Genomic DNA, 16,120 nt, shown 5'->3' with positions numbered 1-16,120 from the left:
TGGACTGAGAGGTGCTGTCTCCCTGTCAACTAACCATGAGTTTAGGATGGAAAGCCACTAGGTGGCACTGTGAGCCTGAGAAATCCTGTGACTGTCTTAGAATGGTAAAATTTTAGCAACCTCTGAGGAATTGGCTAAATTTCTTCACTCTTTTTTTACGATGCCCAAAGTAATAGGTCACAGAGTGGTCTAGTGGCCTCTTTCCCTCTTTTTGTAGGTGATGTCCAGGCAGCTGTGAGGTTAGCCATAATCATTCCTTTTGGTAGGCATGGGTGGGAGTTGCCCCTGGTGGGATATCCTGGCATCCTCCAGGTCTTGATGCAGACTGTGTGAGGCGTGTACCTGTGTGGACACTTGGACATGGGTTGCTCTGCCTACTTGGAACTCACTCAGTTGTGCTTATGCTTCCCGTAGTGTGTTCTGTGTTAACATAGCTACATAATGAAAGGATGATTTTTCACCCAAAAAGGGAGGCAGGCCTTCAATTTTTTGCCATCTTCACTTTGAGAGGCTGTGACATTACTGATGTAGATGAGGCATGTGAGGATCTTAAAACCCTATTGTGTTCCTACCAGCCTTTCCTCGATTAAAACTGAGTTTGTAGAAAAACCTAGAATATTTTGAAGAGTTTTGGGCCTTGGCTGGTTGGGGAGTTAACTAATGTACTGCATAAGAACAAAATTCAAAGGATTTAGATTATTGAGCTTTGCATTTATCTTAAATGTGACTTTACTGGTAATTTAAAAAGGGAGACCTACCTATAGGAGAATTTTTTCCACTTTTAAAAATCTAGGATCTGGCTGGGCGCGGTGGCTCACACCTGTAATCCTAGCATTTTGGGAGGCCGAGGCTGGCGGATCATGAGGTCAGGAGATCGAGGCCATCCTGGCTAACACAGTGAAACCCCGTCTCTACTAAAAATGCAAAAAAATTAGCCAGATGTGGTGGCGGGCGCCTGTAGTCCCAGCTACTCGGGAGACTGAGGCGGGAGAATGGTGTGAACCCAAGAGGCGGAGTTTGCAGTGAGCCGAGATCGCGCCACTGGACTCCAGCCTGGACGACAGAGCGAGACTCCGTCTCAAAAAAAAAAAAAAAATCTAGGATCCTAGAATCTGTTTTTTCTTTAAAAGAGAGCAAGGCTTTTATCATGACAATGAAGTTTTATTCATTACAGTGCCAAAGTAGAGGAGATTGTCCCTAGGAATCATCTGATTGAGGATTGTGAGGAATAACCAATCTTCTGTAGAAATTGAAACATAAATTGAGGCTATTTGGGTGTATGTCTGCTTAGAGGGTAGAGATAAATAGGTAGAGTTTTTAAAACTTACTGACTTTTAAAAATTCTTTAGCATTAGTTTTGCTTTTAAAACAGGAAAAAACATAAAGAAGATAAGCATAAATACCCGTACTACATGAAACACTATCTTGGCCTTGTTTTTTAATTTTTTTTTTTTTTTTTTTTTAACAAAGTTGATCATAGTGTCTGTCTCAAGGTTGGCAAACTATGGCCCATGGGCTGAATTTGGCTGAGCACTTGTTTTTGCATGATCTGTGGATTTTACATTGAAAAAAAAAAAGGATTTTGTGTTAATAAAAAATATATCATGGCATGTGAAAATTATGTGAAATTAAATGTCAGTATCGTAAATAAGTTGGAACATAGCTATATGTGTTCGCTTGTGTATTGTCTGTATCTGTTCTTGTGTCATAATGGCAGAGGTGAGTATTTGTGATAAAACTGTGTGGCCTGCAAAGACTTAAATATTTGTTATCTGGCTTTTTACTTAATAGTTTGATGATCTCTGATCTATACCAGTCCTACTCAAAATGCCTTGATAAAGTGACATAAGGAGCTTGGGCCAGAATGTAAATCAAGGCATTGCTTCCTTCATCAAGAAAAGCTTACTACAAAAAAAAAAAAAGAAAAAAAGTCAGCAATGTTCTTAGTGATGTAGTTGATTAATGCTCTAGTACAAGTTCCTTATCTTACTGCAGACTGGCAGCCACTTTGAATAGCACTGATCTGTACTCTTTTGTGTGTAATTTTTAAGTTTGCACATTTTTATTTTTAATACAGAAAATTAAAAATTTTTTATAGGCTTACTAAAGAATGTACCAGTTCAATTTCACTCTTCCTTGAGGCAGTCACTTTCAACTCTTAGCTAATTCATCTCTGAATAAAACATTTACATGGCTATTTCTTAATTTTTCAGTTTTAGGTACAACTCCTTTCCTTCGTACCATGGAAGAGGAGGGCTTAGTTTTTTCATATAAGCACGCCTACTCATGTGGACGCACAGTGCTCTTACCCAGTTCTTCCAATATGATTATGTCATAATTTAGTTAATATTCTGTATTTATTTTAAATGATAATCACCACTGTGCTATATAGCATATTATGGCTACTTTTAGTTTCCTGCACAATTTTTTTGTTTTCCCTGGAGTTAATAATTTTTAAAATTTACATTTTTTATACACTTATTATTAATTCAACCTCCAAACTCTGTCTAAATCTCCTCCCAAGAGGAGATTCATTCAGTCTGCTAACACTATCTTGGAGCCTTGCAGCCTGCATCAGTCTGGACTGGTTTCTCTTTTTGCCTGTTTTAGAGCTGTCATCTTTGGATTTCTTCACCATTGTCCTGGGGGATTTCTTTGCCTTACTCTTGGATTGGGGCTAGGATTGCTGGATCTCACAGCTTCCTCTATAATTTGCTACTTTATTTTAGTGGCACACATTCTCTAACTTCATGGCAAAGAATGCTTGGGAGGTAAATTTTCTGAGACCTTTCATGTTCATTCTCTACATACACTTGATAGTTTAGCTGGATATAGAATTATTTTAGAAGTCATTTTCCATTAGAATTGTATCTATCAGTATTGCTCCACTGTCAGTAGTTATCAGAAATTTTTTTTGATTTCTTTTTTCTAATGGATCTGAAACCTTCCTGATTTCTCATCCTTATATGTGTTTTTTCTTTCTGAAAGGTTTTAGCAAATTCTTTTTGATCCTAGTATTCTAACATTTCATAGCGATGCACTTTTGTTTATCTATATGTGAGCATATTATGCCTCAATGTTTGGTTGTTTTATTCTGAGACTTTTTCTCTCTCTTTTGTTGGTTTCCATCTAGAATCTTTGTTCTCTTTTTTTCTAGAACTCCTGTTGTTTGGTGGTTGGATTTTGTGGGCTCGTCTTTCAGTTTTTTTCTCCTATTTTCTATCTCATCTTCTATTCTTTTTAGATTTCTTTATAGTTATCTTTCAGTAGTGTTATTGACATGATACTGTTTTATTTTTTAAGAGCTTTATTTGTTCTCTGCATGTTTCTCTTTTACTATTATAAAATGTAAAGTTTAATACTTACTTCAGAGATAAAAATAATCTCTTAGCTTTCTGCAAAATTGATTTTTTTTTTTAAATTTCATTTTTCCTCCATACTCGCTATGTTCTTCAGGCCTCTCCTCTCCCCTCTTTGGGTTATTTTGGTCCCTTATTTTTCATATTAGAGGCTTTCCTCAGATATTTGCTGAGCCTTGGTTTTCTGTCTTATTTGAGAATGAGATATTAAAACATTGAGTTTAGAAGCAATGACCCTAGTGTGGGATATAGGGTATACATATTTGTTTGTTTTTGTGACAGGATCTTGCTCTGTCACCCAGGCTGGAGTGCAGTGGTGCCATCACAGCTCACTGCAGCTTCAACCTCTTGGGCTTAAGTGATCCTCCTGCTTCAGCCTTCCGAATAGCTGGGAGGTTCACGCTAACACACCTGGCTAATTTTTAAATTTTTTGTAGAGACGGGGTCTCCCTATGTTACCCAGGCTGGTCTTGAACTCCTGGGCTCAAGCGATCCTCCCACCTTGGCTTCCCAAAGTGCAGGGATTACAGGTGTGAGCCACCGTGCCTGGCCAGGGTATACATCTTGAAATCCTTCTGCTTCTTACAAAGATTTGAAACCGTTCATCGTTTTTGGTCTCATTTTTGTTTGCAATTGAGATGCTTGATTTGACAGTTTCTGAGTCTTGGCAGATTAGGGAGAGTGGGACTGCAGTATAAATCAGATTGGCTATTGTGTTTTCTCGCCACTGTCTCAGGATTTAGCTTTTGTGAGTCAGTGGAGTAAGTTACTACTCATCCATCTGCTTTCCAGCTTCCAGAGTTTTGTTGCAGTGTTCTCTCTCATTATCTTCTTCCTTTTGAGCTTATGTATAGATAGGTTATACAGATTCATTTTTTTTTTTTTTTTTTGAGACAGGGTCTCGCTCTGTCACCCAGGCTGGAGTGCAGTGGCGTGATCTTGGCTCACTGTAAGCTCCGCCTCCCGGGTTCATGCCATTCTCCTGCCTCAGACTCCCGAGTAGCTGGGACTACAGGCGCCTGCCGCCGTGCCCGGCTAATTTTCTGTGTTTTTAGTAGAGATGGTGTTTCACTGTGGTCTCCATCTCCTGACCTTGTGATCTGCCCGCCTCAGCCTTCCAAAGTGCTGGGATTACAGGTGTGAGCCACCGCACCCGGCCTCAGATCCCTTTTATCTAGAGGTGTTTAGAGAGGGAACCAAAATAAAGAGCTTACTTCTTTAATTGATGTGTAATATTTCAACGTAGGCTGCACCATAATATTTTAAATCAGTCCCCAGTAGGTTTATATTCATGTAGTTGAGAATTTTTTTCATTATTTAGAAAGTGGAAGAAATCTCCAACTAATTGGCAGTTATTTCCTTAGAAATGATTTGGCTCACATTTGCCAAATATGTCTATAGAAATATTAACCAGTATATACCACTAAGTGTGTTCATTTTCTAATATGTTGTAAAACAGAGATTGGCCAGCTTTTTCTTAAAGACCACATTGTAAATATTTTAGGCTTGGTAGCCATATGGTCTCTGTTGCAACTACTGAACTCTGCCATGGTAGCAGGAAAACAGACATGGACAGTGTGTAAACAAATGGTTGTGGCAATATTTCAGGAAAACTTTATAACAATATGAAGTGGGCTGGATGGCCCTTGGGCCATAGTTTGCCGGCCTTTGTTGTAGAACACTGGATATCAACATTAAGTTAAAAATGAAAAAAAAATACATATTACTTTTTATAACCTGGAAATCAGCAGCAGTTATATATCATTTTACGTGATTTAAAATATCTGTTAGTGGCAAACAGTTTTTTTCAGGGAATCCTAAAAAGGTTCTAAGATACCTGGGACCTTCACATAGTCTGAAAGTCCTGCAAGTCTTCCCTGAATGATTCTGCTTGTAAAGATCATGTGATTGTAAAGCCCTAACAAATAGTGATTCCCTCTTCAACAGTCACGCTGTTTTTTAGGAATTAATTGTACAGGGCCTCGCTAAAAACCTGAAAAGCCTGCGGAGGGTAACCTATGGCCTCTAACTGGGTGCCTCTGGGGCTCTACAGTTGATTTCTGGAACTGAGGCAAAGCTGTAGGTCAGAGTGCCAAGAGGCTTAAGCCTCAGAAATGTGAAACTCGACGAAGTATTCTCTGATACATGTAGCCTGTTGAAAGACTGGTTCCCTTTGTCTGCTTAAGCAGTTTTACTTCTTGAGGAATGGAATGCAAAGGAAGGGCTCTCCTTGTCTCTTCAGGTTAGCAGAGAAGCATGTTCACTTCACAGCGATTAGCTGAGCTTGCCCAAGACTTTTGTGCCTGTCGTGGCCTGCCAGTTCCCTCCCTGCCTTCCCTGTGGCGTTTTAGCTGATCTGTGCTGTTTGTAGCCATATGGTCCCCTGAGCACGTGGCTTGGCTTCCCTGTTCCTGCTGCTGGATCCTTGGGCATTGCAGATTTCACAGACCTGAATAACATTGTTGTGGGGGATGGGAGAGGGATGGAGTGGAAGCTTGTCCTCAAGAGGTATCTCCTTACCACCCTGCCTAGTTAGAGGCTTGTTGCTTGGTTCTCTGTACCTATATATAGATTAAGCAAACAGAGACCTGAACTAGGTGCTTAGAAAAGATGTAAAAGAACTAGAAGTGGTTCCTGCCTTCAAGGAGCTTACCTGCTAGGGCTTTGTCTAGGAGCGCTAAGTGGTTAACTGGCAGTGGTGGCCAAGTCCAATTTTGGAGATCAGGGTATAAACTATCCATGGGTACAGTAGATTTTAGAATGTATTTGCTTTTGTCCTGATAGTTCTTTGCTGTGCTTCCAGTCATAGCTCTAGATGGAGTTCATTATCATGTCTCTGAAAATTTTTTTCCTCAATTTTTTTTATAATGACAAAATTCACAACATAGTATGTAATATCTTAACCATTTCTAAGTGTAATATGTAATATCTTAACCATTTCTAAGTTCAGTGGTATTTATATTCATATTGTTATGTAACTATCACCACCACCTATCTCTACAACTCTTCATTTTATAAAACTGAAACTATACTCAATGACAATAATTCTACATCCCTCTGTTTCCCCTCTTTCTGGCCCTGGCAACCACAATTCTACTTTTTGCTTCTGTGAGTTTGACTACTCTAAGTAATTATATAAGTGAAATCAGAGAGTCTTTGTGTCTTTGTGACTGGCTTATTTCATTTAGCATACTGTCCTCAGGGTTCATCCATGTTGTAGGATGAGTCAGAATTTTCTTCCTTTTTAAGGGTGAAAAATATTCCATTGTATGTGTATACATTTTGCTTACAACCTGTTCATCTGTCCATGGGGACACACTTGGGTTGCTTCTACAGTTTAACTATTATGAACAATGCTGCTATCAACATGGTTATACAAATATCTCTTTGAGACCCTGTTTTCAATTACTTCGAGTTTGTACCCAAAAGCGGAATTGCTGGATTATATGGTAATTGTATTTTTAAGTTGTTGAGGGAATTACTATACTGTAACATTTTACGTCGGTGAATGAGGATTCTACTTTCTGTACATCCTCACCAACATTTGTTATTTTCTGGTTTTGGGTTTTTTTTTTTTTTTTATAGTGGCCGCCCTAATGGGTGTGAAGTGATGTCTTATTGTGGTTTTGATTTGTATTTCCTTAATGATTAGTAATGTTGAGCATCTTTTCCTGTGCATTTGCGTATCTTCTTTGGAGAAATGTCTATTCAAGTCCTTTGCGCATTTAAAAAAGAAATTTCAACTTTTCTTTTAGATTTGGGGGTACGTGTGCAGGTTTGTTATGTGGGTATATTGTTTGGAATAGGATCCAGTCACCTAGGTCGTGAGCGTAGTTCCCAATAGGAAGTTTTTCAGCCCTGGCTCCTTCCCTTACTCTCCCCGAGCTCTAGAAGTCACCAGTGTCTATTGTTCCTGTCTTTAGTCCATGTGTACCCAATGCTTAGCTTCCACTTATATGCCTCTTTGCCTGTTTTATAATTGAGGTTTTTGTTTTTTTGTGGTTGAGTTTTAGGAGTTCTCTATATATTCTGGATATTAATCCTTTGTTGGATATATGATTGGCAAGTATTTTTTCCCATTTTGTGGGTTGCCTTTTACTTTGTTGCACAAAATTTTCATGAAATCTAACTTGTACTATCATTGCCCGTTCCTTTGGTGTCATATTTGAGAAATCATTGCCAAATCCAGTGTTGCAAAGTTTCTGCCCTGTGTTTTCTTCTAAGAGTTTTGTAGTTTTATAGCTCTTATATTTAAGTAATGAATCCATTTTGAGTTCATTTTTAGTTTTGGTGTTACATAAGGGTTCAACTTCATTTTTTTTGCATGTGGCTATCTAGTTTTCTTAGGACCATTTGTTGAAGACTGTCATTTCCTCATTGACTGGTCTTTGCACCCATCTCGAAAATCATTTGACTATATATGCAAGGGTTTATTTCTGGATTTCATTCTGTTTCATTGGTCTGTATGTCTGATTTTTATGCCAGTACCATATGGTATTGATTACTGTAGCTTTGTAGTAAGCTTTGAAATCAAGAAATGTGAATTTTCCTGCTTTGTCCTTTTTCCGGATTGTTTTGGCTATTCAGGGTCTCTTGAGATTTCATGTGAATTTTAGGATGAGCTGTTCTGTTTCCATAAAAATAATCATTGGGATTTTGATAGGGGTTGCATTATATCTGTAAATCACTTTTGGGTTGTATTGACATCTTGACAGTATTGTCTTCCAGACCATGATCATGGGACATGTTTCCATTTATTGATGTCTCTAATTTCTTTCAACACTGTTTTGTAGTTTTCTTTGTACAAGTTTTTCATTTCCTTGCTTAATTCCTAAGTGTTTTGTTCTTTTTTGATGATACTGGAAAAGGAACTATTTTCTTAGTTTTCTTTTTTCGATTGTTTATTGTTTGTGGAAATGCAGCTGATTCTGTGTGTTGACTTTATATCCTGCTACTTTGCGAATTCATTTATTCTAACAGTTTTTGCGGAATTATTAGGGTCTTTTATGTATACATCATCTGGGAACAGTGATAATTTTATTTCTTCCCTTCCAATTTAGATGCCTTTTGTTTCTTTTTCTTGCTGAACTTCTTTGGCTAGGACTGTCAGTAGTATGTTAAATGGCAGTGGCTCTCTGACATGGTTTTTAAGCGAGGATGCAGCTGAATATTTTTGGCATTATCTGGATTTCTCCAGTGTATTCCCATGTGGTAATATGGAGAGAAATAAAAAATACCTGCCACTTCCTTGCCTTTTGCCATTTGACTTTCAGTTGAAAAGGAAGTTCTGGAGATTGTCTCACTAGAAAGGTGGGCTCTGCTGAACCAAAAAGGGGTCAAGACTTGGTTTGCAGCTTATACTAGTAAACCAGTGTGCTGCTAAGAAAAAGAAAGTGATTGAGTTAGAAAAGATTGAAAGAATATTAACCTGGCTTTAAAAATTATTATTAGAGACTTCATTTAGGTCACTCTTTAGATTTACAGAAAAGTTAAGCAGGTAGTACAGAATTCTTACATTACTCATCCACCCTCAGCCCAGTTTCCCCTGTCATTAATATTTTATGGGAGTACTGTATATTTGTTATAATTAGTATATCAATATAGATACATTGTTATTGACTAAAGTTTATATTTTATTCAGGTATTCATTTATTTATACTTTATTTCTGTTCCAGGATACCACATTGCATTTAGTTGTCATATCTCCTTAGGTTCCTTTTGGATATGTCAGTTTCTCAGACTTTTTTTTGTTTTTGATGACTTTGACAATCTTGAGAAGTACTGCTCAGGTAGTGTGTAGGCTGTCCCTCTGTTGAAAGTCGTCTGATGCCTGATTTTCATGTAAGTACATCCTAAGAGTATCTGGTTTGGTTGTGCTTAGGTGCCTGGAGGTGCCTCCATCAGGATATTGTGGTTTGTTTTTGTTGAGGACTGGGGGGGGGGGCAACTGTACTCTTCTGGGGGACTGGGGAGAAGAGACATAGCATACAACCTTAGGGAGTGGGAAAAACAGCCGGATGTCATGATTTCAGAGAGGAGAAGAGGTATGTGTTGTCATTCTCAGTGGCCTCATCAAAGCACAGTCTCTGGTCATGCCTGTAGAAGGCCCTTTTGGGCGGAGAATTCTTTGTTTCTATCTGGTACTGGAAATTTTGGCAGCATTGGGACTATTGGTGGTTGTATCCACAACTCAGGAGGCTGTTGAACAAAAAGGAGGCTTTTTTGTTTGTTTTGTGTGTGCTTCAGGGTTTTCAGAATCTGAACAACAGCAGCCCGTTGCACCCAGTAAGCACTGTGGACAGGCTGCACAGATGAGAGAGTGTGACAGAGGCTGAAGATAGGCATGGATGTTCCCCTGACAGAACTCTGTAGTTTTCTTGACTCATGGCAGCCCTTAGCCTACACCTTGTTATCATTAAACCATTTTTTCCTTTTGTAATTGGGCTTCAAGAAATGAGGAGAGAATTGGATTTAGTGCACGTATTTGAGTCCAGTTAGTGACTTTTTCCATGTAGATTTCTGCTCCAGTGCCTTAGGTTATCTCTTGGTGTGTGGGGTGTGAGTATACATGGGGTTGGCTTGATTAGGGATCCGTAGCTAGCAGAGAAAGTGGGCAGTGTGGGCATACTTCAGTTATCCTGATGAAAAGCACCAGAAGAAATATCACTGTTAAAATGTGGTCGGTAATGGTGCTGATGAGCTGGCTTCAGATAGTAATCCACTCTGCATCTCACTTACTGCACAGTGCGTGGCTGTAACCAGTATTTTATTGCCGATTCCATGTCTCTGCTCAGGAGCTACTTGTTCTCTGGACAGTAATGACACAATTTACAGAGGAATAAAAAACCATAAACCCCACTTATACACACACGCGGACACGCACACATTCACTTACCCTTCCTACCTTCACCAGCAAGCTAAACCTTGCTTAGCTGGCAGTAGCAGAGTGCGCAGTTCCTGAAGAGGAGGTTTCTAATCAGGGAGATGCTGAGCAGCAGAGAGAGTCTGCTGCTGGGGCCTAAAATTTGCAGCTCCAAGAATTCATAGCTGCCACTGCTGCTGACATATTACAAGGGGTGCCTAATCCCAGTAACGTTACAGGACATCCTTAGATCTTCATTGTTCTGTAATCAGGAGGTAAAGATGTGAGGACTATGATACTTTCTTTGGTTTTATTACTCTCTAAGAATGACTAGGGAGCAGAAAACCTCTAGATATTTCTTGTGTCTTGATTATAGGAATTTCCCTATGTTTTTGGGAGTTCACAATAAGAATTCGTTTTGGTTTGAGAGAAGGTGTAGATCTGTCCAGCATTAAGATTCGGGAAATCCTGTGATGTATGTGCCTTTGATACATCTGACAATTACCCTCTATCCTTTGAGTATCCATTTGGAGGAGGAGTTGTATTGATTTGCTATAGTAGCTGTTTTGCTTAGTATGGCTCAGTGGAATTTTTTTTCTTTTCTTTAGCTTGAAATTAGGATACCGGAATAGCAGATATCATGGGAACACCTCCCCACCCCGCCTGCCCCGCAAAATGTTCTGTCATCCATTTTATAATATCTTTCTCTTCATCCAAATGTGGGATTTTGAACAATAGGGAAATCATTAGCTGGGGTCTTTCTTTTTGGTCAGTTTTGTCCAACCCACTACTGGAATTCCATTACTGTGGACATTTTTACTTGGCATTAGTGTGTTTAGATGGTAATGGGGATAAGATATACTCTATTTTTTCTTTCAGTGACTGAATCTGTATTTTTGGTCATACTGTCTAGACAGTTTTTAAGTTCTAAACTCATGAGTGTGTGTTTTTGTGATTGGACTGGCATTAAGGGGCTGTTTGGTTTGGGGTAACCAGCCCTGACCTTGGTCCTGGTATGATCACTCATCCTGCCTTTGAGTACCATTAATCTTCACGTTTTTCTGGCCAGATGAATTTTGGGTTCTGGCTCTCTGGGTTTTAGTGTTTAGCCTATGATTCTCAGGTCTGTCAACAAGGTTACAGGAGAATGGTTATGGTTATTCGAGGTTGTTGTTTTGCTGTTTTCAGGGTTGTAAGTTAATCTTAATTATAGTAGAAAATTAAAAATTTCTCCTTCTGAGCTACTCAGTTCTTTCTTAGAACTTTCATTACTTTTCTGATTGCTGGGCTGTTCTTCTCTAATCTGCTTTCATTGCTTACAGTGGTAAAACCCAGGGATATCTTCCCATCCACTAGCCATAGTAAATCATCTGTGGACTTACAGATTGATTCCAGCTGTCATCTTTCTTTTTTCATTCATTCTGTTTGATGGCACTTAACTCCTCCTGTTTTCTGTCATATGTAATTTCTCATTTATGTTTTATATCCTTCTTCGGATTGTTTCTTAAGGCATTCCTTACTCTTTGGTGTGTGGTTGGCTGGTTCTTTGTGTTTCTGGTGTGTGGCTGGCTCGTTCTTTGGAAAAGGTAGAGAATTGCTGTTTTCAGAGGAAGCTGCAAGTAAATGGATACATTCTGTGCTAGAAGATCTAAGGCCTTTCAAGAAATAGTTAGGGAGGCCTCCTTTAAGATACTTATCAGTGTGACATCCATGATGGCAAAAAAGAGTCTACTTCCTTTTGTTTCACGCATAAAAGAGGAGGGAAATTTTGCCAGTCCACCCTCGCTGTGTGGCAGCTGACCCTGTAAGTTTGTTCAGTCTGGTAGCTCTTAAAGAGGCCTGATTGAAGCCTAGAAGAGTTTGATTTTGATTCTGCAGATGAAGTAGATGGTGACAGTGTTTTGTAGTCTACAGCTACCTTGTAATAAAGTGTTGCTTGAAAGAAAAAAAAAACAGGCATGGAATATAATTGGGTGAATTTTAGACTGCTGGCTGTATTATGCGTTCTAGTTATAACACTGATGTGGTAAGATCCCAGTGTGAATGGAGTTTTATTCTGTACACATTGTAGAATGTTCTAATAACCTTCACAGAGGAATGTTTATGCTTTTGTCCTTTGACTACATATCCTTGTAATTTATCCCAGACTAGTTCTTTTTCTTCTGAGTGTGGGGTCCTGTATTACAGATCTTGGATTCCAAAACAAAGATGTCCATAGTAGTAGTGCTCTGAAAAGGTGGCTTTCAGAGTATCTGAGGTAATATCTCAGTAATTTCATGTTTCTGCCTGTGAGATTAACAGCTGAGCATCTCCTTTCCCATGCTGAGATGACAATTCTTTCTGCCCTTCACTTGCCTTTGATTTTTCTGCTCTCTATTGGGGCATCCTATTTTGGTTCTTTCTCATCTAGTGCTGGTACCTTCTTCAAATCCAACCCTTGCCTCTTTTTCTAGATTCACATTGAGATTTTGATTTTAGTTTAGAAACTGTTTCAAGGAAAATCTTCAATTACATGTAGAGACAGGATTTCCAGTTCTTAAGCTTTGTAGTTAACCACACATCTTGGTCAGGGCAAAAATAAAAAAAGATAGACCATCTTTATGAATGATACAGATTTTGTCTCATTGAGAAATCATAATAAGGTCTCTGGGAACTGATAATTATAGCATAGTTTTCTCTGACATTGTTGCACCATGAAGGATGATACTGTTTCTCCCACAAATGGCTATTGATCTCACTTTCTACCTGTGAGGGTGGTGGGCCTTGCTCTTGGACATGTGATGGAGGACATAGAAGCAGGTTTAAGCATGTTCCTTTTTGCTCACAGGTGATGCAGGTTCTGAATGCTGATGCCATTGTTGTGAAGCTGAACTCAGGCGATTACAAGACTATTCACTTGTCCAGCATCCGACCACCAAGACTGGAAGGGGAGAACACCCAGGTGAGAATAGGGAAGCAGCCATGCCTCTTTGCATAAACCAAAAGGAAAACGTTGGAGAATTAATTAATATATGATACATATATGTGGGAATGCAAAGGGACAAGTATTTTAAATCACCACAGTATTATTTTCTAATATTTATAGCCTGACTATCATTGGGCAGGTCTCAGTGTCTTGTGGCCCACACCCACTGCTCTGCCGCATTTCACATGGGCACTGTTGGCACCTCTCCCCAGGGGGCTTGAGTGCAGTGAGGGTTGGGATATGTGAGATGGTGGATGAGTTTATTAACAAGATCTTATTTTTCTGTGAATAAGGAGAGGAGAAGGTCTGCATCTCGTGTACATTGTAATAGGACCCGTTTCTGCTGGTCATTTTGATTTGATAGTTCTTTACGTTTTTGTTCTAGGAAGAAATGAATCTTGGTATATATATTCACTGGGGTCACCTACTCATTTTTTGCAGGTAGTAACTATAATTGGTAGTTAAACTGTTTACTATTTTTTGGATCTTTTGGCAGATAGGTTGGTGTATGACTCAGGTATATCAATTTTGAGAAATGCTTTGCATGAAAACTCTAACAAGAGTTGGTATTACACGTGCAGACAGACTGATTTTTTTTGTAGTCATGACAGTTACATAGCCATAAGAGTTATGAGAGTTGGGAATAGGGATTAAGGCTGAACATTTTTGGGGGTTTGGTTATGTCATATTTTTACAGACATCTTTACCGCTTCTATTTTTGTCCACTGATAACTAAAGTGTGTGATTGTGTTGACTAGTTACAGAACTAGTTCCTTAATGAGAGTCAGCGCCAAAGGCAAATATTTGGACAGTTTTCAGAAATTAACTATTGTGGATTGAAGTTTAGTGCTGTGTGTACTATCTACTGCCTGCTTTTTTTTTTTTTTTTTTTTAAGAAACAGAGTCTTGTTATTTTGCCCACACTGGAGTGCAGTGGCTATTCACAGGTGTGATCATTGCACACTACAGCTTCAAACTCCTGGGCTCAAACAGTCTTTCTGTCTCAGCCTCCTGAATAGCTAGGTCTATAGGTATGAACCACTGCACCCAACTTATCTACCTTTTTTTATTTATCCCTTTGTACAAAAGGGATGGGATAAAAAAAATCCCTTCTGTACAAAGGGATAAATGAAAAAAGGTAGATCAGTTATTTTCTGTACAAAGGGATAAATAAAAAAAAGGTAGGTAAGTTGGGTGCAGTGGTTCTAAAGGTGTGAAATTTGCTTTTCTGATGTTTTGCACATATACATATCTTGGTTGCTTTCACAAGTTGAAATTCATGCATTGTTTTCATTTGTGTGAGAGTTTAAAGACAGCACATTAAGAGTAAAATAAAAATATGATTGTCTTTTGAATCAGATCATGCATAAAAAACATATACAGGATGGGTGATTTGAATGTCGGGCCAATCAGTTTTTTCTCTCTCTTTTTTTCTCTTAGAGAAGGCAGTTTAATGCAGCAAACAGTATTATGGTAAGGTTGAGAATTTAAATGCATGAAAGCTTAGAAATGCCAAAATAAGGTTCTCTCAGTAACTGTAGCTCTGCCTCATTGCACAGAGTAAATACACATCTCCAATTTTATCAGTATTGGGAGTAGTCCACAATTCTGCATCTGTGCTGTACAGTTGGAATTAAGGTTCCCACAGCAACCACAACTTTGAAATTCTTGAACGTTAATTTTTGTGCCTGTATCATCAGCCAGTGCATTATGTTAATGTAGACTATATAGCTGAATTTTAAGCAGTTTTTAGGGGGATGGGGGTGTTATAGCTTAGGTAGGATGATAGCAGGTTTTCTGAAGTAAGCACTAACCTACTACTGAGTATTTTTAGTTTTCCCAGGATCCTTTGGAACTCGTCAGTGGGTAAAAGATGCGTTTCCCTTAGCCTAATGGCTGATGGGAAATTGTTGGAATTGGAGTATTTCTTAGTTTAGGCAGCATCCTGATTGTAGAATTTTTTGTCTCTTACAAGGCGTGTTACCTCTTTTTTTTCTTCTTTTTTCTTTATTCTTTCTTTTTCTTCCTGTTCACTCCTGAGATCTTACTCCATTTTAAGACAGTTCTAAGTAAGGCTTAGCTGCAACAATCTACAACATATGGCTTATGAGGAAGATGGAGGAATGATTTCCATTATTTGTCTGTTAAAGTCCTTTGGAAGAGTTTAGTGAAGGGCCACATAAGAAATAAGTTAATATAATGAACCTTGAGTGTAGTGGTGGAAGGCACCTTGAAGAGTGGCCAGTTTTGATGGGTGGTCTGGGTGATCTTCCCAGGTCAGCTGCTGTATATTGTGAGTGTCAAAGATGAGAAGTGAGTCAACAGGAGGAATGGCTCTCTAGGCCAACACTGTCTGACAGATACATAAATGTGAGCCACACATGTGAACTCTATTTGTTATTTTAAATTATTACGTAGCTAAGTTAAAAAACTAAAAAGAAACATTAATTGTAATTTTAAAATTTGACATATCCAAATTATATCATTTCAACATTTAATGAATATAAAAAATAAATGAGACATTCTCCCCCTTTTTAAAACCAAATATTTAAAATATGGTATGTACTGTACATTGGCGCTACATTTTAATTCATTGTAGCATATTTCAAGGACTCAATAGGCACATGAGGCTAGTGGCTACCATTATGATTAGTGCAGCTTTAGAAATTTGCATAAACAGGTAGTCGTTGTTGATATATATTTACAGATGCTTATTTTGCACCAGCTACTGTGCTGGGAGTGCAGCAGGGAATAAACAGATGTCCTATCTCTGCCTCATGGAACTTTAAAGTCTAGTAGGGGAAATACACAAGTAATTTTATTTATCTTAAGTGCTATGAAAGAGAAGCTTAGAATTTAGGAGAGTGCATAGTCTGGAAAGGCTACTTTGAGGAAGTGACATTTAAGGCCTGAAGGGAGATTAGGAATTAGCTA

The 16,120-nt window shown here is 38.6% G+C and overlaps 1 protein-coding gene across 1 annotated transcript in view; it reads left to right on the top strand.

Moving 5' to 3' along the window:
- LOC105474726 (staphylococcal nuclease and tudor domain containing 1) overlaps positions 1-16,120 on the top strand; it is a 439,238-nt gene that overhangs the window by 55,780 nt on the left and 367,338 nt on the right. Inside the window, exon 10 of the mRNA XM_011729557.3 lies at positions 13,049-13,162. Coding sequence (XP_011727859.1) covers positions 13,049-13,162 — 114 coding nt within the window. The remainder of the gene's footprint in view (positions 1-13,048; positions 13,163-16,120) is intronic.

Source organism: Macaca nemestrina, chromosome 4, assembly GCF_043159975.1.
Source record: "Macaca nemestrina isolate mMacNem1 chromosome 4, mMacNem.hap1, whole genome shotgun sequence".
Lineage (NCBI taxonomy): Eukaryota > Metazoa > Chordata > Mammalia > Primates > Cercopithecidae > Macaca > Macaca nemestrina.
This window is presented reverse-complemented; position numbering and strand designations above follow the sequence as displayed.